The sequence below is a fragment of the Monocercomonoides exilis genome (genome assembly GCF_001643675.1).
Source record: "Monocercomonoides exilis strain PA203 chromosome Unknown scaffold53-602328, whole genome shotgun sequence".
Taxonomy (NCBI): Eukaryota; Preaxostyla; order Oxymonadida; family Polymastigidae; genus Monocercomonoides; species Monocercomonoides exilis.
In genome coordinates, this window is record NW_027150598.1 from 394,621 (window position 1) to 417,861 (window position 23,241).

Genomic DNA, 23,241 nt, shown 5'->3' on the forward strand with positions numbered 1-23,241 from the left:
CAACATGGAATTTGATTGCGATTCAAACAACAAATTCACAAACACGAAGAAGGTGTTCTTTCCATCAGCCAAATTAAAAAAAATATCGTCAATGAAGAAATCGAAGGAGAAGGAGAAGAAAACTCACTGCCCACAAAAATGTTGCTTGAAATGGATTGTCCCCGGGAATGACGCTCATCATAAAAAATACTGTTTGCTGGAATGGAAAAATGATTTAAAAAATACATAAAAATAATTAGTTTTGCATTGATAATGAAAATTCCCTTAAAAGTTCACACCTGCTCTCCCTATTGCAAATGCAGAGGATTGTTCAATCACCGATGCTTCCATTCTCCTTTTCCATTGTTTCCTCGTGCTCCTTTCTCTATCATCCTTTTCCCCCTCATAAATATCCTGCTTTTATGTTGTCATCCACTTTCTTTTTCAAAATAAAATATCTCTTCATTTTTTTCTTTCCAAGAGCTGTCCAATTGTTGGTATTCTTCTTTTTTTTTTTCCTTTCATCCAAATGCTTCAAAATCGAATTTGTTTTCATCTCATTTCCAAGTTGAATACTAAAAATATGCAATTCCCATCTTCTGGTTGTATCTTGACATCAAGCTATCTTCTGATATTCTCCTCAGAAAAACAAAAGAATAACAATTTATATTATTTATCAGATTCTTGCACTCTGAGAAGGCTACTGATGGAAACATCTTTAAAAATGAATTAGAACGATAATAATATACAAACATTAAAGCATTTTCTTTAAACTATTCAGAAATTGCTGTTTTCCATTCAAAGATACTTTTCGCAAAAATCATCTCGCCCAATTCCATCATCAATTTCCCGCCTTCTCTGTTTCGTGCCACCGCACAAAATAAAATCGCATATCCTACAGAAAATATTCACTCACCAATTTCTCATTCAGCCTGTTGTTATGCCAGCACAAAGAATCTCTTTCGATCATTGAATCCATTACAAATAAAGAAAAAATAGAAAAATCGTTGTTTCTCTTCATAATCCTTTATCGGAATGTCAGAAAAAGAAAAAACGGCATAAACACAAATTTTTATGACTCTTGAGAGTTTTTATTTTTCATCTATTTCTTCTGTCCAATGATATTCGAATTCAATATGAATGATAAAATTTTGTTGTATTCTGAATGTGATGTGTTACAAAAATGCAGGCAACAAGCGAAACCGAAAGATTTAATGGTTTGTCCTCGTTGTTGCATTTGAATAACTTTAGATTTCATTTATTCTTTTTTTATAAAAGAATTGTTTTCAGAACTAGAAGATTGCGATGAAGATGAACAGAGAAAGAAAATTATTGAAATGAATGATACAGTTGATGAAATGGATGAAGAAGAATTTAAATCCATTTTCACGAAAGATCTGTTCAATAAAATGGGCAAAATGATTGAAGAAAAGAAAATTTCAATGGAAATTGCCATTTTGTTATTGAAGCATGTTGGATATTGCAAAGTGATGAAAAATATATGGATTATGCACTTTAAAGAATCTTTGTTGAAAAGAAGAATTGAAAAGATGATTGCTGACGAAAATGAGAAAAAAGAAGAAAAGAACGAAAATCTTCTTGTTGGACTTTGTGAATGCTATCTAACTCTTGACTGTAGCTTCTCAAATGAATTGCTATCGATTTGCGCGTGCTGTCTTTTGAAAGTTGCGTCGAAGAAAGAGGAAAACAAGGAAGCTCAAAAAGAAGTGGAAATGGCTTTGCTGACTTTAAGCTATATTGATTATTTCATGGCTTGATAACTTTTTGTGTTTTTTTATTTTTATTTTTATTTTTGCCAATCCTTTTAAAACAGAAAATGCAAAATGAATTGTATTTGAATAGGATCAAAGAAATCATAAAACATCATCAGGAACATCACAATCTGACTCTTCTAGCATGTCTATCAGCTTGGCAGTTTTTGATAAACAGGTTGCCAAATAACAGTTTGGAAAAAGTTATTGTGAACGAGCTGCGTTTAGCGAGAGAGGCAGCAAGAGAATTGGAAAGGCTGGTGAAGCAAATGGATTTGAAGAGAAGAGAAGGGAAAACGAATGGAAAGGAAATGAAAGAGATGGTAACTTTAATGAGGTGGCTCTCAACACTGAACGTTTATTTTGCCAACTTTACGTTGAAGAATAAAGAACTTGTTGGGCTTTTCAGATACATTATTCAGGTTTTTCGAGCATCAAAGGATAATTTCAAAGAAATAAGCGTAATTTGCATATCTCCGCTAATTTCAGCAGCAAATAACAGAGCAGTAAAAGTTGATTACTTGCTGAAAGGTGACGTCGTTGATGCGCTTTTGGAGGAGATTCAACAGCCAACACAGAATTACAGATTGACATATGAATGCATGGTTTTATCCCTGCATATTTCAATAAGGTTGGGAGCAGAAAATAATGAAAAAATTGGAAAAGCGAAAAGAAAGGCAACGAAAAGGAAGATATTTGAAAAGATGGAAGAAGACGGATATGAAGATTCAATGGTAAGTCTCCATGAAATGACGTCATATCGATCATTTATGCTTCGATATAATCAACCGGCAAAATATCTATCTGATTATTTTGTATTTCTGTAAAGGAAATGTACAATTCATGTCCATTCCTTTCGTCATCACATTTGACAATTTTAAAGCAGCAAGAAGATGAAGTTGAAGAAGGGAAAGATGAACAAACAGACAAATGAAAGAAAAAAAAAGAGGAGAAAAGAAAAGATTTCATTTTGAGACTACATTTTCTACTGTGCATGAAGTGTCATCAACACTATTTTCAATTATTCATTCATTTTAATCAGTTTTCTCTTTGTTGCCTTAATTATATTAAAATTAATCTATGTATAGATTAAACTTTTAAGATTTATTCATTATTGTTTTGAATTTTACAAAAATTATTCATAATAATAATTTTTGGAATCGAAATGTGCAAAATTCCTTTAAGGGAATCTTAAAAATTGAATGTTCGCTTTAAAAAATGGCTCATTGTTTACAAACCTCTTATATCAACACTCTTTGATATTGAGTATATTTTTTATTTATCATTTTGCTTTTTTAGTGTTTTCTTTCTAAATCAGTTATCCCTTTATTGAAATTTTGTTTCAGTTTTTACGCAGATTAACCAAAAAATAATAAAAATGCATTTTTCTGTTTTTCAATTTTCAAATGAAGGATATGGGCTATTGTTAGGATAAGAAATTGCTAAGTTTTCGAAGGGTGCATATTTTATCTTGATCCCAAAAATTAATCTCACCAGTCTTTTTTTGAAACTTATTTTTGCTTTTTTGATTTGTGAAAAGGCTAAAAACAAAAACAAAATAAATAGACTTCTTGTTGTTTATTTTTCTCAGTATTTTTTTGAAAAAAAAAACTTGAAATTTTTATGTTCAAAGAAATATTCAATTTTTTTTTATTTTAGTACCCAGATCAAAGACTTGCTGGCCGTGAAGCGAATATTTTGTATCGTGCGTTTTACACCACAATATCAGCATTCCACATTCCTATATTATAATTTTAACTTGTTTTTAACATTTTCAATTTTATTTTTTGGACTATTTTTCTCATTTCACTGTTTTTGCTTAAAACACGATTTTCGGAATAAAAATGAATTCGTGTGCAAAAATAAAAGCATATGGGTGATTATTTTTGAAATAATAACTTTTTTCTGGGTGTTTATCATTATCAAAATTCATTGTCATTTGTTAAATAGTTTTTATTAGTATTATGATTGTTTTTAATCGTTTCAAAAGTCAAAGTTTGTCTTGAAAAAAACAGAAGAGGCGTCTTGAAATGAATCTTTTTCATTTCAGAGTTCATTTTTGAATATTCTTGACAAAAATTCAAACCAAAATTTTTGGCATAAAAAATTTGGTTTCAAAAATAATTGCCCATATTCAGAAATACAAACAAAGAATATGGTTTTTTCTTTTCTTTTCAATCTTTCCTTTCCTATCCTTTCCTTTTCTTTTCTTTTTCAAGCAAAATACACCAAAATTAGTCGAAATCGAAAAAGTTTAATTTGAAATCGAAAATATTTTGTTCAACATCGAAGATTTTTTGTCATCCAAAAATTTGAAAAAAATCATAAAATTCATACTCATGTCAGTTTCTTTTCTTTCAGAAAATGATCAAAGGAATTTATCAATATTTATCAGGAAATAGTTTTTTTGATGTATTTTTGGTGTACGATTGTATTCTAAAGAGTGAATATAAAAAAATTGAATACTTATTTTTTCTTCACATGCGCTCAGAATATAATAAGCAATTTTTGCAAAAAAATAAAACTGATAGAATAGTTCATAATCTTATTTTGATCACAAAAATACAAAAATTTATCTCATTTATAGAAAACGAAATGTTTTGTTTTTCATTTATTGAATAGGAACCCGATGAAATTACACATTTTCAATCTTCAAAATGAGAAAAGAATCGATTGAAATCAATCTTTATCATGGAAAGCAGTTGCTAAAAACGAGAGAGAAGCATTTTCAATAAATAAACATTTGTTTCTATTAACAATTGTGTCAATGAAGTTTCCATGGTTTCGACTTGAATTCAAATTCTGAACAAATTTACATCTTTTTCGATTTTGAATTAAACATTATCGATGTTGAATTAAATATTTTCGATTTCGAATTAAAGTTTTCCTATTTCAAATAATTTTTTGTGTCATTGAATGAATAATGCAATTTTCTGATAAGATTGATGAGTTGTTTATTTCGTTGATTACATATCATAAAACAAATCACAATATTTTTGTAAGCATATAAAAGCAATATTGAAGTTTCCGAATTGCAGGAATAAAACTATTTTCATTTTTATTTTTCGAATTTTTTTTTGCCGGCTCAATTTCATTTCCAGTTGAAATCCGAAATTATTGAATTGCCGTTTCTCTTTTTCTTTCATTAATAACTCTATCTTTCTTATCATTTCACGCATCTTCTTTATTTTCGTTATCATTTCTATCTTCATTTTCTAACCACATCCCCGTAAAATCTCTAATGCCAACTTCTTTTCAAAGAAGTACATTTTCTTCCTTTCGCCTTTGCATCTGTTTTTAGAAGCATCCCACATTCTCTGCAATTTTTTCCTCCTCCTTTTCCTCCAGAACTTGTATCCTTGCTCACACAGCAGGTGGAGAAGGTTGTGTTCCTCACAGAAAATGTGTTGGCAGTGGAAGATGAGGCGAATGAGATGCACCCGCCATTGGTGGCAGTCTGTTGGCTCAACTGTTCTGAGTTGATGTTGGCGATGATGCAGTTGGCGAGGGAGAGGGAGAGAGCAGGGGAGGTGGCAGAGGAGAGGACACAGCTGGCGGGAGTGGCAGTGGAGGTGATATCGGTGATATTGGAGGAGTTGAGAGTGAGGGGGTTTGTGAGGGAGGTGAGGTGGAAGATGCTTTGGCTGTTGAGGGAGAGTTGGGTGATTGCTGTGTGGTTGAGGGGGAGGGAGCCAGCAGTGAGGAAGAAGAGGGGAGTTTTTATTGTTATGGAGGTTGTTCCGGTGATGGTGGTCGTGTTGAGGTTGAAGGAAGGGGAGTTTTTGGAGAGGTGAAAGAGGATGGAGGTGATGGGATTTGAGGAGTTGTGAGCGATGGTGAGGGCAGAGACTGTGAGGGAGCCCTGAGTCTGTTGGAAGAGGGCAGACGAGGCAGATGGATCTGGTGAAGAAGATGTTGATGATGATGATAAGGATGAAGATGAAGAAAATGATGATGCTGATTGTGATGACTGTGAATGTGAGTTTTGTGGTTGAGGAATGCCACTGGAGGCGATGGTGGTGGCAGTTGTACCATTTCCTGTGATTTTTGTGTCAACAGCGCTGAAGGTTAGTGTTTGAACGGGAACAAATGTTGAGCTGAGGAGGGTGAGAGAGGCGTCTTGGAATGGGATAAATCCATTGAGTGCATACTCAATCGTGGCGCATGGATTTTCCTGTGTATTGCCGCAAGAGTCAACATCTGATCCGTTATTTGCAACGATTTTGTTCTGTGCGATCAGGGGAAGCCGGCCATTGTACTCAGCATTATCTGCAGTTCCAGCATTCCACACTCTTTTCGTAAAGGTTGTAGATCCACACTGACTGAACGGAGATTGGGTGATATTAGTTCCATTGAAGAACACATCATTCCCTCTGCCATTTGTAGCTGCGTTTCCATCGAAGAAGCAGAATGTGATGAATTTAAACCCGCTCATCCAATTATATGCTCTTGTGCAACACAATCCAGCTCCTCCACGATTTGACGATGATGAAGTTAACTTATTATTGATGAACTGACACTCAACGATTGAAAACAGGTTGAACTTGTTATTTGGAGGCCAGTGAAATGTGAGAGAGCCAGCAGCATCACCACCGGAATTTACAATACACTTGCATTTGGTGAATAAGAATTGGCCGTTTGATGGAAAATCGCCAATTCAGAAATACCAACCAGTTACGCGCCAATTTGTGATTGAACAACTTTCCACTCAATTTTCAGAAATGAAATAATTGGAATTTGATTGCGGCCAGCCAATATAAGCAGCTCCTCCATGAGCCGCAGAGCCGTTTGTGAAATTGGATTTTGTAATGTTCAACTTAAACAAGTAATCGCAACGCATTGCCCCACCATTATTTGTTGTTGAACATTTGAAAAAAGAGCATGTTGTGATTGTGAGATTTGCATTTATGCGAATAACAAAAAATGCTCCTCCATCACTACTTCCACTGTTTGAATTTTCCCCTTCGCACCATTCAAAGAGATTGCTATTCGAATCAGAAAAGGGCAATCGACTTTATTTCTTTCTTTGAGTTTCATTTTCAATATGTTCAACAGGAGAATTTTGTAAAGAGCGTGTTTGGTGGAAAAAGGAAGCGTTAAAGGCAGAAAGAGAAGTGAATGGGTTGTTGAGGATGGGGAGGATTGAACCATCGATGGGATTGTGAGTGTGATAGAAAAGGGTTGAGTGAACGGAGAAGGAGAGGATAGCTTTGCTGTTTGCGATGATGATGGATTTGAAAAGAAAATAATAGTTATTAGAGAAAATCTCAGTAATGATTTTCTGCATTTTTTTAGAATGGCCTTTAAGAATAATCACAGCTTGAACCAGTTCACTTTCATGGAATAAAACATTAACGTTTGGCTTTTTGTTCAACTAAAAAAGAATCTCATAATGTAAGAAAAGCTCAATGAAATATAAAAAGACAGTGAAATCACAAAAAATAATCCATTTTGTTAACGAATCAAAATCCAACAGAAAGAATTTTTTTCATTAACCAATCGCCAAAATTCAAAAAATAAAAAAAATTGTTTAAACAATTCAACGAAAATATATTGTAACCAAAACAAACTTTTTACAATAAATTAGGAATACAGTAGATAAAATGTGAAATAAATTGGTTTTTACAAATTATTCGTGTTATTTCAAGTTTCAGCCACGAATTTTGAATTAACCCAGTTATTTTGAAATAATCAAAAAAAAAACTTAAATCTACTGGACGTTTTTTTAATAATATTGAATTGAAATATTTTTTTATGGAAAAATGGTTGCAACAATGTTCTGAATTGTTTTTGTTTGTATTATTTCGTCTTCGAAATTTTTATGGTTTTGTTTTTGTTCATAAAAAATAATATCTAAACATAATTTTTCTAACTTTCTAATGCATATAAGCGTTCAAGTGTTGTTTTGCCCGTTGAAATAATTTATGTTTTTTTTCAATTTTTTATTGATTTTTCTATTCATGAAAAAAACTCATGCACACATATGTTATTTTGTTATCAATTATTTGTTTTTGTATTTCTTGAAAAACGGTATCAACTGCTCACTCTTCAACAACAAATAATCGATTAACACAGTTTTGTTAATTGTTACTATTTTTGATATGCAAATGCATATTCAGCAAATTTCTCCGTAATAATTTTTCACATTTATTTAAACATGAACAGTGCTGTTAATAAGTTTAAAAAAATCTTTATTCACTAATTTGCATGAATAAGGGAAAATTCAAATTTCATTGAGCCATCTCCTGAAAATATGCACTTCTTCTGCTTCATTTCTTTTTCCTCTCACTCTCTCTCTATCTCTATCTCTCACTCTCTCTCTCACTCTCTCTCTCTCTTTCTCTTTCTCTCTCTCTTTCTCTTTCTCTTTCTCTTTCTCTCTCTCTCTCTCTCTATCTCTCTATCTCTCTTTCTCTCTTTCTCTTTCTCTTTCTCTTTCTCTCTCTCTCTCTCTCTATCTATCTATCTATCTATCTATCTATCTATCTCTATCTCTATCTCTCTCTCTCTCTCTCTCTCTTTTTCCCTCCGCTATCCCTTATCCAATCTACATTTTTTCCTGTTCTTTCAATTCTCTTGGCTTCTCTGATATAATGCAGCTCATTCACAGCTACTTTTTCCATCTCTTTTTCCTCACGAATCATGTCAATGAAAAATAACCAAGCAGAATGATAGGAAAGGAGAGTGTGATTGTTAAGATTATGACTGCAATGGATTGTTTCGATTATTCCATTCAAATACAAAATTTTTTCTATTATCTGTCAAAAAAAAGCAAGAAAAATTCTGAACATAAAATAAAGAGAAAATAAACACACGTGGCAACATTCAATGTTGCTCAAAGCCAGTGAAGCTATTTCCACTTCTTTCTGACTTTCTCGCTTTCCTCCTTGTTCAATGCAACTTTCAGAAAACAAGGTACACAAATTGAAATCAATTCCCCTGAAATGAATTTTTTATCCAGCAAAATTAAGCATTCGCAAATATCACTCACCTGCTTTCACCACTTTTCCTTCCTTCTTTTCATAAAATGAATTTTATCGAACATATCATCAATAAAATCGGTTTTATTATCTTCTTTATTCATTTCATCGTTCATTGAATTCATTTCAAATATTATCCACTTCTTTTCTCTTCATTGCTTTCTTCCTATCCGGAAAACTAATCTTTTCAAAAATAATAAATTTTTTCCGAATATCAAGAAATCATACACAGCAACAACAACTGCATACAAATGACCTTTTTAGTGTTGTCACTCTCCAGCATTTTTTCAAATGCATGTCAACCAGTAAGCGCTGATTAAAAGTTATTCAAACTTTATGAGAGAAAGCTTTTTAAAAAGAAATTCAAATATGTAAAAAATAATTAAAAATGATAAAAATAAATGCTCTCAAACCGGTTTTTATTGCATTTTTGTTTTCAATCCATATGTGTCGAGAAACCTTGATGATGATTTGATCATTTACATAAATGAATATAAATTAATGCGAAAATTACAAAAATAGAAATATATTTCTATAATATTGTTAAATATTGTTTGTTGATTAAGTGTGAACTATTTGTTTTTTATTATTTCATTGTTTCACTAAAATACAGAAAGTTCAAAAGACAAAAAAAGCGAAACTCTTCAGACATAAGAAAAACCTATCAAAGAGATGGATGCAAATGCTCAATGAGCAGTTGTGTTTATAAAAAAGTTCATTATTTTTTCAAAATAATTCATTTTCCCATTCGAAGGAAAATGATACACCAAAAATTATTCAAGATCGAAAAACTTTAATTCAAAATCGAAAAAGTTTAAAACAACATCGAAAAAGTTTAATTCAACATCGAAAATTATTATTCAAAATCGAAAAAGTTTAATTCAAGATCGAAATTTATTATTCGAAATCGGAAAACTTTAATTCGAAATCGAAAATGTTTAATTCGAAATCGAAAATGAAGATAATTTGTTCAGAATATCAATTCAAGTCATAACCGAAATATTTTCATTAACATAAATGTTGATAATAACTTTTGTTTATTTATTGGAAATGTTTTTCTTTCGTTTTGAACGACTGTTTTCTACGATATAGACTGATATCAATCGATTCTTTTCTCATTGTGAAGATTGAAAATGTTTTATTTTATCAGTTTTCAATTCAATGAATGAAATTCAAATCATATCGTTTTCAATAAATGAGATAAATTTCTGCCTTTTTGTGCACAATCCAAGATCATGAACTATCCTATCTCTTTTATTTATTTCTTTTATTCCTTAAAATCTCCTGAACATATGTGAAGAGTTTTATTATAACTCAGTTTTATCCTATATACTCTATTTCACACAATCAAACACCAAAAAAACATCAGTAAATATTTTTCAAATTGAAATTGACAAATTTCTCAGATCGTGCTTCGAAATAAAAGAAACTGACATGAGCACGAATTTTTAAATTTTTTTCAAATTTTTAGATAATAAAGAATCTTCGACGTTGAATTAAATATTTTCGATTTCGAATTAAACTTTTTCGATTTCGAATTAAAGTTTTCCGATTTCGAATAATAAATTTCGATCTTGAATTAAACTTTTTCGATTTTGAATAATAATTTTCGATGTTGAATTAAACTTTTTCGATGTTGTTTTAAACTTTTTCGATTTTGAATTAAAGTTTTTCGATTTTGAATTAAACTTTTTAGATGTTGAATAATTTTTGGTGTAACAAATTTTGGGAAAAACAAACAAAAAAAGCTTTATTTATGAAAAACATAACATAATATTTAATGTTGATGCGTTATTGGCTTAAACCTTCAAAACATTGTTTTTATGATAAAAGCAAGACTTTCAGGTCACAATTAAAAAACATTGGTTTTTCTTAAAAACGCTTCCTTTAATTTATAATTACTGGGGAATCTTGAAATAAACAAAATATCTTGAAATATTTTTTTATTTCACAATTTATCTAGTGCTATTTAATAAATTATATTTTATTATTGAAAATTTCGCTATTGTGACAAACACTAATTCAGAATAAAATGAACCTTCGTGAATATATTGGTCTTTCTCTTATTTCATCTATTTCACCCATTCAAGGAAACAAATCAGAATATATATTGAAACATCAACTTCACGAAAGATTCACAATCATTCATAATATTTAAAGAGTTCCCTTTTAAAGAATATCAGCAAAAAAAGTAATGAAATGAGATGAATTGAAAAATTCTGAAGTGAAAATTGATATTTAAATCTTTATAAAACTTGCTTTAGCCCGCATCACCCGCAATTTTTTTCGAATTTTCCAAGTTGTCACTTCTTAATGCCTTTCTGGCTTTCTTTGCAGCATTCTTCTTCTCTCTCCTTTTTGCTTTTCTGCTCACTCTTTTTTCTCTTTCATAAAGAAGAACACGTCCATACTTTTTCTCATTCAAATACTCTTCGCATTTTCTTTTAAGTTCTGCTGCAGTGTGTTGCATTCGATTTATTTTGAAATCTTTTGACATTGCTCCATAATCATCTCCCCATTTTTTCATTAACGCTTCGCATAGTTTTACGTCCGTTTCACACAGCAATTTTTTTCTCATGTTGGGTCCATGAGGAGCCCCCCTGTCCACCAATTCTAGTAAAATTGAAATAATTAAAAAACAAAGAATTCAAAATAAAAAAATAAAAAAATAACATACCAGCTTCATCATAGCGTTTTAAAGGATTAACTTTTGGTAACATTGTCATTTCATCAATCAAATCATTTGGATCTTCAATCTGTCCCTTGATTGGATCAACTAAAGGATCTGTAACTCGAAGAGAATCAGCGTTTTGCTTCCTTTTTTTCGATTGAGCATCTTCTTCCTCCCTAATCAGATCAACATGTTCCACTGTTCCATCTGATTTAACTTTTGGAAATTCGCGTGCCGGACCCCGTGATAGCCGGACCAAATGCTGATCTCGCAATTCTTTTGGGGTTATATTAAATTTTGTCAATGCACCAATTTTTGCGTAATTTGCCTTCAAAGACATACGGCGATTGTACCTAAATGGTTTTGGTGTTCTTTTTGTGTTTGATTCTTTTTGCGTTTCCATGGTTCAAGTTAAAGTAAGCGAGAATCAGAACAAACAAAAAAACCAAAGATCAAAGATCATTCAGATCTTTTGTTACATAAATATATTTATTATTTAAATGGATTAAAAAAGTGAAAATTAACATTTCTTAAAGAAAAAAAATTAAAAAAAAAAAATGAGCTTAAGAGTTTATTGATAATTTGATGTAATTGCCATTTTCATAATTCAGTCATCCATGTTAAGTCCTTTATCATCAGCAACTTCCTCAAGGATATCCTCAAAAAATTGTTGAATCTTTTGTTGAACAAAATCATCAATAAGTGGATCGCAAACGCTTCCTTCTCCAAGCGTGCCGCATATATCTAAATATATCCATTTTTCTGTCTCGCATCTCATCTCCGCATTGAACATTTCCTTCATTTTCTTTTCTTCCTCTTCCATTTTCAGTCTCTTTAGCTCTCTGCTTTCATTCGACTCTTCTTCAAATCTTCTTCCAAAGTCATCAAAGTCGTCATCAAACTCGTACTCATCGTCGTTGTAGCTCGACCGCCTTTTCCCGCTTCCTTCGCCTTCTCCTCCTTCAAACTGCATCGACCAGTCTAATTGAGCCATCTCAATCAGTCGCTCGTTCATGTGGCACCCGACAAACACATTCTTCTCCTTCACTTGCACCCTCTTCATTTTGATCTCCTTCCACCTGTTTTTGCTTTCCTCCCTCCCTCTTCCGCCAAACGACGCGCCTGCCCCTTTCCCTCTCCCCACCCCAACGCTGCTGCTTCCACCGCTTCCTGTGCCAAGCAGAAGAGAAGCACTGTTCCCACCAACGAAATTGCTCCCGACCATCTTCAGCAGAGAAGAGCTGCTGCTCAGCGCCAGGCTTCCCCCATACACCGAGTTCTGCGCCACTCCCAGCGAAGACGCTGACGGAAGCAGGGCAGCCCCTTCGCTTCCTTCTCCAAAGCCTGCCAGGCCCATCAATGAAGAAGCGGCTGCTGTTATTGTCCCTGTGGAAGTGCCTGTGGTTGCACAAAGGGTCGCGTTGGCTTCAATTCCTCTTGTCTTCGACAGCGCAAACATCAAAAACTTGCTCACATTGATCATAACTTCGCCTTCTTTGCTGCTCTCCTTCTTTGTTCTGTTTCCGTTTATTAATTTTCTTCTCCGTATTTCAATTTCTTTCTCTCTATCTCTTTCTTTTTCTCTCTCCTTTCCTTTTCCTTCTCCCTCATCGCTTCTAATCGATACATCCAGCAGATCTGCATCATTTTTGCCTCTTCCGTTCCTCGAGCTCCCGAGTGCAGGCGAAGATCCCACAGAAGAGAAAGGCTTTGGCGAAAGAGGCGCCACAACAGGAACAGTGGCGCTGAGCGGGTTGATCGCTGCGTGAGAGCCGAACTGGCCTGAAAGCGCAGACTCTGAGCTGAGTGTGGACGAAAGAGACACACTCGACTGTGATCGCATCAGAAGCCCCTCTTTCGCAGAGTCTCTGAGCAGAGCATCCGAAGCACCCTCAGACGTGGTGGGTGCGAGGGACAACAAAGAAAGAGGAGCAGGTGGAGGCAGCTTGTACAGGGAGACTACGTCAGAGGCGCTTATCGTGGGGCCCTGCACGACAGACTCCAGCATATCCACACTCACCTTGTGGCGGAGGAGAAGAGGTGAATTGGCAGCGAGGGGAGGCAATAAAGCTGTTGATGAAAAGTTGTTTTCCTGTGAAAAAGCAGAGTTTTGTCTGTCATTTTGAGTTCTGCTGTTGTTTGATGGCTGAAGAGACTCGAAAGGAGGAGAGCGATATCTCAAAGAGAGTACAAGCGACGATGGAGTGAAAGAAACAGCAGAATTAACAGAAGAAGAAGAAGAATTCGCAGAAACTGCAGAATCCGACGATGCGGACTCAGACTTAACACTCGGTTCGAAAAGAGAAGCAGAATGTGATTGCAGAGAAGTGGAAGGAAGGCACAGCAAAGCCGAAGACGGGACTGGCTTAAGCGAATCAGCTATTTCTTCAAAGCAATCGTTGAGGGCACTTCTGTATGCCTTCATCAGAATCACCTCGTTTTCATTCATCTCGTCGTGCGCCCACAATTCGTCGCTCACTCCAAACTCTGATTTGTCGGATCCTCTCGGACTGACTGACAGAAGCTTGTCTTTATCTTTATCTTTTCCTTTCTTCTTCTTCTTTTCTTTTTCGTCTTCTTCTTTAGAAGCTGATGACTCTTTTACATCATCCACTTCTTTGTTTGTTCCTTTGCTTTGCTTCTTCTCCTTCTCTTTCTCTGTTTCTTTCTCCTTCTCCTTCTCTTTCTCCTTTTTCACTCCCTTCCAGTCTTCCGTTTCAATCATCGTATCAATCTTTCCCATGAACCTTCTTCTGAACTCATTCAAAGGCGCTAGCATTCGTCTCAGTGCTGTTGGGGCAACATAACCACTCAATGAATCCTTCCCTTTCTCTCCTTTCCTTTTCACTTCTTCTCCTTTTTTCCTTCCTGTGAACACTCCACTGACACTTCCTCCTCCTTTCTCAACCATTGCATTGTTACTTCTTCCTTTCTCTCTTTCTCTTTCTCTCTCCCCCTTCTCTTTCTCATTCTCCTCCTTCTCCTCCTCCTTCCACAGCTCGTTCTCTGACACTGAACTCAGCGTGGATGTGAGCAGCGAGCGAATTGGCGATCGGCCAGATGCTGCCAATAGAGCAATGTCTCTTGAACTGGCTGTACTCAGCAGAGAAGAATTGGCTGAGGAGGCGCTGGCGACTGAGGAAGACGTGGTTGACAGAATAGAATTGGATGTTTGACTGAATTTCGTGTCATTCAGATCGTTGTTGATATCTTTCTCTTTATCCTTTAACTTGTCGATTTCTTTGGATATAGATTTTTCTTTCTCTTTCTCTTTCTCCTTCTCTCTCTCTCTTTCCTTCTCCTTCTCCTTCTCTTTCCCCTTCTCTCTTTCAAGCGGCTTCAGCTTCTGTGTGGAAAGCGTCCAGGTAAGCCTCATAGCCATTTCTGTCTCTCTCATCTTCTTCCTCTCTTTGTCTTCTCCAAACTCGCCTTCTCTTCCTTCTTCGTCTTCAATCAGATCCTTCCCCAGCCTCAGCAGCTCCGCCTCTTTCTCCTTCCGCTCGTCTTCTTCCATTTCGCAGAGGACTTCATCGGCAATGCGAAGAAGATCAAACTTCTCTCTTCGAATGTGCGGGGACACGGGGATATGCTCTTCTTCTTCGTCTTCTTCTTCGTCTTCTCCTTTTCCTTCTCCTTCTTCTTTATCTTCGTTCTCATCTTCCTCTTCCTTTTCTTCTTTTGCTTTGCTTTTCTGTTTATCTTCTTCTTCTTCATCAATTCCTGTTCGTTTGTTCTCATCAACGATAATTGCGTCTGGCTTTTTGAAATGTTTCACTTCTTTTTCTTCATTCATTGAATCGTCTTCATCTTTCTGACTTTCATCTGCTTCTTTTTCAGTTCCCTTCAATTCATCAGTCGCCTTCTTCTTTTCTTCTTCCTCTTCTTCTTTTATTTCTTCTTCTTCTTCTTCTTTAGCTTCATTTTCATCTTTTTTATCGCCTTCACTTTTTTCTTCCTTTTCCTTTTCCTTTTCCTCTTCCTCTTCCTCGTCTTCCACCCCAATAGGAGCAAGAAACATGTCCTTTGACGGCTTCAGCTTCTCCTTCAGCTCTTCGTCTGTCATTTCACTCAGTGTTCCCCCCATTTCAGACGCATCTTCGTCTTTCCAGTCACTTTCACTGCCATCTTCGCTTTCTGTTTCATTCTCTTTTTCTTTTTCTTCTTTTTCTTTTTCCTTTTCCTTTTCTGTTTCTGTTTCTTTCTCTCTTTCTTTCTCATTCTCCTTTTCATTCTCTTCTTCATCTGATTCTTTTGGTGTTTCTTCGTTTTCACCATCTCCATCCTTTGTTCCTTTCACTTCTTCTTCCTCTTCCTTTTCCTCTTCCTCTTTCCTCTTCTCTTTCTCTTCTTCCTCTTCTTTCTCCTTCTCTTTATCCGACTCTTCATCTTCATCCACAAAGTCATCCCATTCATCTGCATAATCGCTTTCTTCATTCGTCTGCTTCTTTTTCTCTGTTTTATTTTCTCCATCTTCTGCTTCACTTTCATCTCCTTTCTTTCCTCTGCTTCTTTCTTTCCTCATCTTCTCCTCTTCTGCCTCTTCTTTCTCTTCTTCTTCTTTGTCTTTGATTGTGTTGAAGGAGTCTTCAATCTCTTCAACAATTGGCTCAATTGTCGCTGTCGTCTTCTTCAGCCACGAAGCAAACGGACTTTCAAATTCATCATCATCATCTTCTTCTTTCTCTTCTTCTTCTTCTGTTTGTTTTTCTTCATTTTCATTTCCTTTTCCACCAGTTTCTTCTTCTGCTTCCTCCCCATTTTCGAAGTCTAATTCATAAATATCTTTTTCCGCCTCTTCTTTTTCTCGTTTTCTTTCTTTTTCTTCTTCTTTTTCCTTTCGTTTCCTCTCTTCTTCCTCTTTCTTTCTTTTTCTCTCTTCTTCTTCTTCTTCTTTCCTTCTTCTTTCTTCTTCTTCTCTTCTCTCTTTCTCTTCTCGCAAACTATTCAATTTCGCTTTCGCTTCTTTTATCTGCTTTCTTCCAATCCAAAAATCTTCAATTTTTCCAACTGCCTTCTTCTTCTTCTTCTTTTCTTCTTCTTCCATTTTTATTCTTTCTTCTTCTTCTTCTTCTCTTCTTCTTCGCTCTTCCTCTTCTTTCTTCCTTTCTTCCTCTTCCTTCTTTTTCCTCTCTTCCTCTTTTCTTCTTTTCTCTTCTTCCTCTTTCCTTTTTCTTTCCTCTTCTTTCTTCCTCTTCTCCTCCATCTCCTTCTTTCTTTGTTCTTCTAATCTTCTTTTTCTTTCCTCTTCTTTCTTCTTTCTCTCTTCTGCCTCTTTTCTTTTCCTTTCTTCTTCTTCTTCTTCTCTCTTTCTAATTTCTTCTTCAATTCTCAATCTTTCTTCTTCTTCTTCTTCTTCTTTTCTTCTCCTTTCCTCTTCCTCTTCCTCTTCCTCCTCTTTTCGTTTCCTTTCTTCTTCTTCTCTTTGCCTTTTTTCCATTTCTTCTTTCTTTCTTCTTTCTTCTTCTTCTTTCCTTTTCTTTTCAAGTTCTTCTCTTCTCCTTCTTTCCTCTTCCTCCCTTTTCAATTTCTCTTCCTCTTCTTTTTTCTTCCTTTTTTCTTCCTCCTCTTTTCGTTTTCGCTCCGCTTCTTCTCTTCTCTTCCTCTCTTCTTCCTCTTTCTTCTTTCTTTCTTCCTCTTTCCTCAAACGTTCCTCTTCCTCCTCCTTCTTTCTCCTCTCTTCTTCTTCTTCTTCTTCTTCTTTCCTTCTCCTTTCTTCCTCCTCTTCCTCTTCTTTTCTTTTCTTTTCTTCTCTCAGATATTCAAGCTCTTCTTTCGCTTCTTCGACTTGCATTTGAGATATCCACCAATCTTCAATACATCTAACTGCCTTCATCTTTCTTTCCATTTCTCTTTCTCTTTCTCTTTCTCTTTCTCTTTCTCTTTCTCTTTCTTTCTCTCTTTCATTCTCCTCTTCTTCTTCTCTTCTTCTTCTTTCCTCTTCTTCCTCCTCTTCTCTTCTTTTTTTCTCTTCTTCCTCTTTTTTCTTCCTCAACTCTTCTTCCTTTCTTTTAATATCTTCTTCTATTTTCTTCAGTTTCTCCTCTTCCTCCTTCCTCTTCTTCTCCTCTTCCATTTCTTTCATTCTTCTTCTCTTCTCTTCTCTCTTCTTTCTCTCTTCTTCTCTTCTCAATCTCTCTTCTTCTTCTTTTTTCGCTTTCTCTTCTTCTTCTTTTCTTGCTTTTTCTTCTTCTTCTTCCCTTTTCCTTCTTTCCTCTTCCTCTTTCTCTGCCTCTTTTTTCTGCTCCTCCTCTATTTTCTTTGCCATCATTTCGAGCTCATACTCGTCATCATCACTTTTCTCTCTTTCTTCTTCAGAATCATCGCTCCTCTCTTCCTCCTCTTCCTCTTCCTCTTCCTCTCTTTCTTCTCCCTCTTCCTCTTCTCCCTCTTCTTCGTCTTTCATCTTTTCAAACGTTTCTATTGCCTTTTCTCTTTTTTTCCTCTCAATCATTTTTCCAAGATACTCATCCATCTTTCTTTCCATTTCCTTCTGTTTTTCCTTCTTTCTCCTTTTTCTGATCTCTTTCCGTATTCTGTTCCACCTCTCATCTTCTTCGTATTCATCTTCGCTTCTTCCTCCTCTTTCGCTGTCTTCTTCTCTTCCGAATTCTGAATCACTGTCGCTTCTTCCTTCTTCGTGAAATCGATTTCTTGTTCTTCTTTCTCTTTCTCTCTCCTTTTCCCTTTCTCTTTCTCTTTCTCTCCTCCTCTCTCTTCTTTCTCTTCTTCTCAATTCTTTTTCCTCTTTATCCTCTTCCTCTTCCTCCTCGTCATAAACATCATCATGATCATATGGCTTAATCTTTGACAGAGGAGGAGGCGGAGGCAAAGAAGAGAACAATTTGGAAGCAGTGAAAGGAGCATTTCGTTTAGATGGAGTGTGTGAATGATAAGGTTGAGCATCTTTTGTGTAGGAAGAATGAGGATAATGTGACAATTGCGGTTGATTGAAGGAAGAAGAAGAAGAAAATGGAGAAGAAGAAGAAAGAGAAGAAGAAGAAGAAGGTAGCATTGAAGAAGGATATGGCAAAGCGTCTGATTGATATGGATAGCGAGTGTTTAGCGAAGAAGATGTTGATTGAAGTGAAGAAGGAGGAAGAGAAGGAAGAGAAGAAAGAGGGGGAGGAGGTGGAGGTGGAGGTGGAGGTGGAGGAGGAGGAAGGAGAAAAGGCAAGTTTTGAGGGTGATAAGAAGGATAGGATGATTGCAAAGAACGCTGGTAAGAAGGAGAAGTTTGAAGTGCTGAAGTGAATGGCGATGAAGTGTATGTGGAAGAAGGCGAAGTGAAGTTTTGGTTGGTTTGTGGCAGAGAAGCTGGGTATGAATTTGGTGGAGATGGAGCAGAAGAGAAGGAAGAAGAGGCAGAATACTGGGGAGGAGGAAGAGGAAGAGGTGGAAGAGAAGAAGAAGAAGAAGAAGAAGATGATGATGATGAACCAGTTGAATGAAGAGGGAAAGAAGAAGAAGAAAGAGATGGAGGAGGAGGACGAGAAGAAGCAGAAGGAGCAATCAAAGAAGGCGGAAATGCAGTTGGTGGAAGAGGCGCCCAGGTTGAGGAGGAAAGAGGAAGATCTGATGGATTGCGGAGAGAGGAAGAGATTGGAGTGGAAGAAGAAGAAGAGGAAGAAGAAGAAGAAGGAAATGGCGCAGAAGAAGAGTGGAAAGTGACGGGAGAAGATTTTGTTGTGTCGTTGAATTGAACATTTTGAGTGTGTGGATGTTGAAGTGGAAGAGATGATAAGGAAGAAGAGGAGGAAGAAAGAGAAGAGGAAGAAGAAGAGGAGGAAGAAGAAGAAGAAGCAGGATATGTTGGCACAGAAGGAGTCAATGGCATATGCGCATCTTCTGCTTCAAACGCCATCTGCTCCACAATCTGTTCATTTGAATTGGATTTCTCTTTCTCTTTCTCTTTTTTCTTTTTTTCTTTCTCTTTCTCTTTCTCCTTCTTCTCCTTCTTTTCTTTCTTCTTTTCTTTCTCTTTCTTTTTTTCCTTTTTTGATTGTTTCTCATTCAACTTTTCTTTCTTCTTTTTGTGAAAGATGTATTTGTCATCTTCTTCTGAAGATTCACTTTTTGAAGAGGAAGAAGAAGAAGATGATGATGATATTGCTGAAGAAGACAAGGATGATGAAGAGGCAGAAGAAGAAGAGTCTGCAGAAGATGACAAAGAAGAAGAAGAAGATGAGGAGGAGGAGGAGGAAGAAGATGTTTCTGAAGAACTTGAAGATTCTTCACTATCATTTTCTGATTCTGAAGCAATTTTCCCTTTTTTCTTTGAAGAAAATTTGCCTTTTTTCAATTTATTTTTATCTTCTTTTTCTTCTTTCTTGTTCTTTTTCTTCTTTTTCTTTTCTTCTTCTTCTTCGCTTCCTTTTTCACTTTCTTCTTCAACAAATTTCTTTTTTCCTTTCGCTTTCTCCTTTTTCTCGTTCTGATTTGCTTTTCTTTCTTTATTCTTCGTTTGTTTCGCTTTCGTTTCTTCTCCTATCATTTTTTCATTCTTCATCTTCTTTTTGTCAGTTTTCGCTTTTGATTTCTTTTCTTCTTCTTCTTCTTCTTTTTCTTTTCCTTCTTCTTCTCTTTCTTCTGTTTCAGAACGTGGCGTATGCATCAGCAAATCATTTTCATCATCATTATCTTCTTCTTTTCCTTCACTTCTTTCATTATCTTCTTCTTCCACTTCTCCTTTTTTCACTTTATTCGTCTTTTTTGAAGGAGAACTTAGTTTTCCAAGTATCTTTCGAGCTAATCCTTCATCTTCATTCCTTTCCCTCATTTTGTCTTCTTCTTCTCTTTCACCTTCCCCTTCTCCTTTTCTTTCTCCTTTTCTTTCTCTTTCTCCTTCTTCTGTCACATTTCTCTTTCTCTCCTCCTCTTTCAATCTGCTCTCCTTCATCAGATTCGCCAGCAGCAAAGGTGTTGTTTTTTCCTTCTTCTTCTTCTTCTTCTTCTTTTTGTTGATGTTACTTGCTCCAAAAGGCAGAGGAGCTGGGCTGAAGAAGGGAGAAGGCCGAGCAGATGAGAAAGGAAAAGGCGAAGAAAAAGCAGAAGGAACAGAATTTGCATAAGGAGAGGCTAAATTCGCCATTGGTTGCATTCGAGATGAAGCAGAGGACAAAGAAGGAGACGAGAAAAGTAGGGAAGAAGGAGGGAGAGAAGAAGAAGAGGAGGAAGAAGAAGAAGAAGAAGAAGAAGAGGAAGGAAATGTGGGAAGAAGAGGAGTTGTAACAGCTGCTGCAGGCTGTGCTGGTGTTGCTATTTGAGCAGGTGAATAATACAAAGAAGAAGAAGAAGGCAACGAAGAAGAAGGAAGAGGAGCAGAAGCAGATGATTGAGAAGGAACGAGAAGGCGATTGTGTTCAGTTGGTGTGACAGTCAATGAACGCAACGGCTCCATTTGAGATGTTTTCGAAGTTGTATTTGCATTTTCTCTTTCTTTCAGCATTTCTTCCTTTCTTTTCTTTTCCTCTTCTTCTTTTCTCTTTCTTTCGGCTTCTTCTCTTCTAACTCTTTCTTCTTCTTCTTCCTCTTTTTTCTTTCTCTTTCTCTCTTCCTCTTCCCTCTTCAATCTTTCTTCTTCTTCTGCTCTTCTTTTCTTTTCTTCTTCCATTCTTTCTCTTCTCCTTCTTTCTCTCTCTTCCTTTTCTTTTTCCTTTTCCCTTTCTTCTCTTTCTTTCTCTTCTCTTTCTCTTTTTTCTTTTTCCATTTTAAGCTTCGCTTCCAACTGTTGCAATTTCTTTTTCATTTCTTCCTCTTCTTTCCTCTTCTTCTTCTCTTGTTCTTCCTTTAATTTCTGCTTTTTCAGTTCTTTTTCTCTCATTTCTTTCTCTTTCTCTTCTTTCGCCTTCTTCTCTTTCTCTTGTCTTCTCTTTTCTCTTTCTCTCTCCTTTTCTTTTTCCTTTCTTTCAATCTCCTTTTTCCTTTCCATTTCATATTCTGCCTCTTTCCTTGTCAGCTCTTCCAATTCTTTCATCATTTTGTTCCGCTTTTCTTCGAATTTCTTTTCTTCTTCTTTTCTTTTCCTCTCTTCCTCTGCTCTTTTCTTCCTCTCTTCTTCCTTCTTCCTTTTCCGTTCAAGTTCCTTTGCCTCTCTTTCTTCCTCTTTCTTTCTTTTCCGCAGCTCCTCCTTTTCTCTGTTTATTTTCTCTTCTCTTTCCCTTTCCTTTTCCCTTTCTTTCTCTCTTTCTCTTTCTCTTTCTCTTTCTCTTTCTCTCCTCTCTTGTTCTTCCTTCTCTCTCCTCTCCTTCTCCTTCAGCTGAGCCACATATTCCATCTCAGGAAAAGCAGTCTGCAAATAGGGAGAAGTCAGTGGCAATGGCAAAGGAGAGGCAGAAGGCGCTGAAAAGGGGAAAGGGACAGCCGGAGGCGGTACAGAAGGAGAAGCCAGCATCTGAACAGGAAGGGAAGCAGGCGGGGGATAAGGAGCAGAAGGGTTTTGGTATTGAAGTGAAGAAGGAGGGAATGAAGAAGCAGGTTGGCTGTATGTGGCAAAGGGGCTTGGCTGAAGTGGAGAAGGAAGCGGAGTGCTCTGAGGAAACGGGGCAGAGGGGGTCATGTTGAACTGGGAGCCGAGGAATTGGTGTGTGTTTTGTGGGAGAGGCGTTGAAGTGACAGAGGTTGTGGACTGAGGAGTGGAATACGGCTGAATGGTGTCTTGTGGAAGACTGAACTGAGGCTGGGGAGGAAGTTGAGCTGGAGGGAATTGGTTTTGCGGTTGTTGCTGTGGAAGCTGCTGCTGCTGCTGCTGCTGTGTCTGAAGTGCATTTGGTGAGCGGGATTGGTGGTGAGTGTGACGAGGACGAGGCGGAAGCGAATTTTCGGCTTTTAAAGAGCGAGTCGATTCAGACGTGTGAAGAGTGCGGGGAGGTGGATGCAGTTTAGGCAAAGGAGGACGAGAAGGTGGCAAACGAGAAGGAGATGGGGAAGAAGCGGAATATGAGGCATAAGAGGAAGCAGAAGAAGGACGATGGTAATGCTTTCTGTGACGATGTCTATAATGACTTCGATGAGTCAATGGTGTGATTGGAGGAGATTCCGAGTAACTTCCAATTGAAGAAACAGAGGAACGTCTTGTTGGAGAAAATGATGGAGTGCTGCTTGTTGTAAATGATTCTGATTCAGATTCAGAATAAATTTCTTGATCTTGTTTTCCAGTTTTCTGAGATGGAGAATGATATCTGTTGCTTGTTGGTGAACGAGCACCAGATGCTTTTGAACGAGGAGAAGGAGAAATGGTGACATGCGTATGACGTCTTGTCCTAGATGTTTGTTTTGGTGTTGATTTTAGTGGATGTGAAGTGATGTGCTCTGTTTGTTCCTGGAGCTTTCGATGTTTCGATGCAAATGGAAATCCTGATTCTGTAACTGAAGGCTTCCCTAAAGAAATTTCTTTAAATTGTCTCGGTGATAAAACAGATTCTGAGGATTTTCTACGGGGAGAAACAGATGTTTGAAGTTTTGGAGGAGAAAGACTGTCATGGTGCGGAGGGGATGATAATTGGCGTAAATAAGAAGGTGAACGTTTTGCTGCAGCTTTCTTTTTTGTAGAAACCTTCTTTTTAGTTGATGCTTTTGGCTTAGAAACTCCTTTTTTCGAATTTTGAACTTTTTTTGGAGTCGACGTTGGCCGTCGTTTTACGTTCGATTGGTTATCTGTAAAATATTTATAAAAATAAAAAGAAATTTATAAAAATTAAGATGTTGCATCATAATCATGTTCACACTTGAAATCATGAAATGAAATTTTGAACCATTAGACATCCCCATACTGCGATAAATTAGATCAACATTTTTTTGAAATTTATTTGAACAAAAATCTAATTAAATTAATATTATCGTT

General features: G+C 36.2%; 4 protein-coding genes across 4 annotated transcripts; 1 reads left to right on the forward strand and 3 right to left on the reverse strand.

Moving 5' to 3' along the window:
• The first annotated feature begins 960 nt into the window (after positions 1–960).
• Positions 961–2,692, forward strand: MONOS_18687 (uncharacterized protein). The gene is made up of 4 exons (XM_067871729.1): positions 961–1,035; positions 1,169–1,196; positions 1,258–1,751; positions 1,814–2,692. Exons 1-4 carry the CDS (start codon positions 1,015–1,017, stop codon positions 2,576–2,578), a joined length of 1,308 nt encoding a protein of 435 aa, XP_067720514.1. The 5' UTR covers positions 961–1,014; the 3' UTR covers positions 2,579–2,692.
• A 2,297-nt stretch (positions 2,693–4,989) lies between these two features.
• On the reverse strand, positions 4,990–6,186 carry MONOS_2942 (uncharacterized protein; the record flags this gene model as incomplete). Its single annotated transcript, XM_067872902.1, has 1 exon — positions 4,990–6,186. One exon carries the CDS (start codon positions 6,184–6,186, stop codon positions 4,990–4,992), a length of 1,197 nt encoding a protein of 398 aa, XP_067720515.1.
• Positions 6,187–10,875: 4,689 nt separating this feature from the next.
• Positions 10,876–11,876, reverse strand: MONOS_2943 (putative Ribosome biogenesis protein Nop16). The gene is made up of 2 exons (XM_067872903.1): positions 11,409–11,876; positions 10,876–11,344 (listed from the first exon to the last, which is right to left on the reverse strand). Exons 1-2 carry the CDS (start codon positions 11,803–11,805, stop codon positions 10,992–10,994), a joined length of 750 nt encoding a protein of 249 aa, XP_067720516.1. The 5' UTR covers positions 11,806–11,876; the 3' UTR covers positions 10,876–10,991.
• A 133-nt stretch (positions 11,877–12,009) lies between these two features.
• On the reverse strand, positions 12,010–23,135 carry MONOS_2944 (uncharacterized protein; the record flags this gene model as incomplete). The annotated part of the gene is made up of 2 exons (XM_067872904.1): positions 12,010–23,054; positions 23,126–23,135. 2 exons carry the CDS (start codon positions 23,133–23,135, stop codon positions 12,010–12,012), a joined length of 11,055 nt encoding a protein of 3,684 aa, XP_067720517.1.
• Positions 23,136–23,241: the final 106 nt, after the last annotated feature.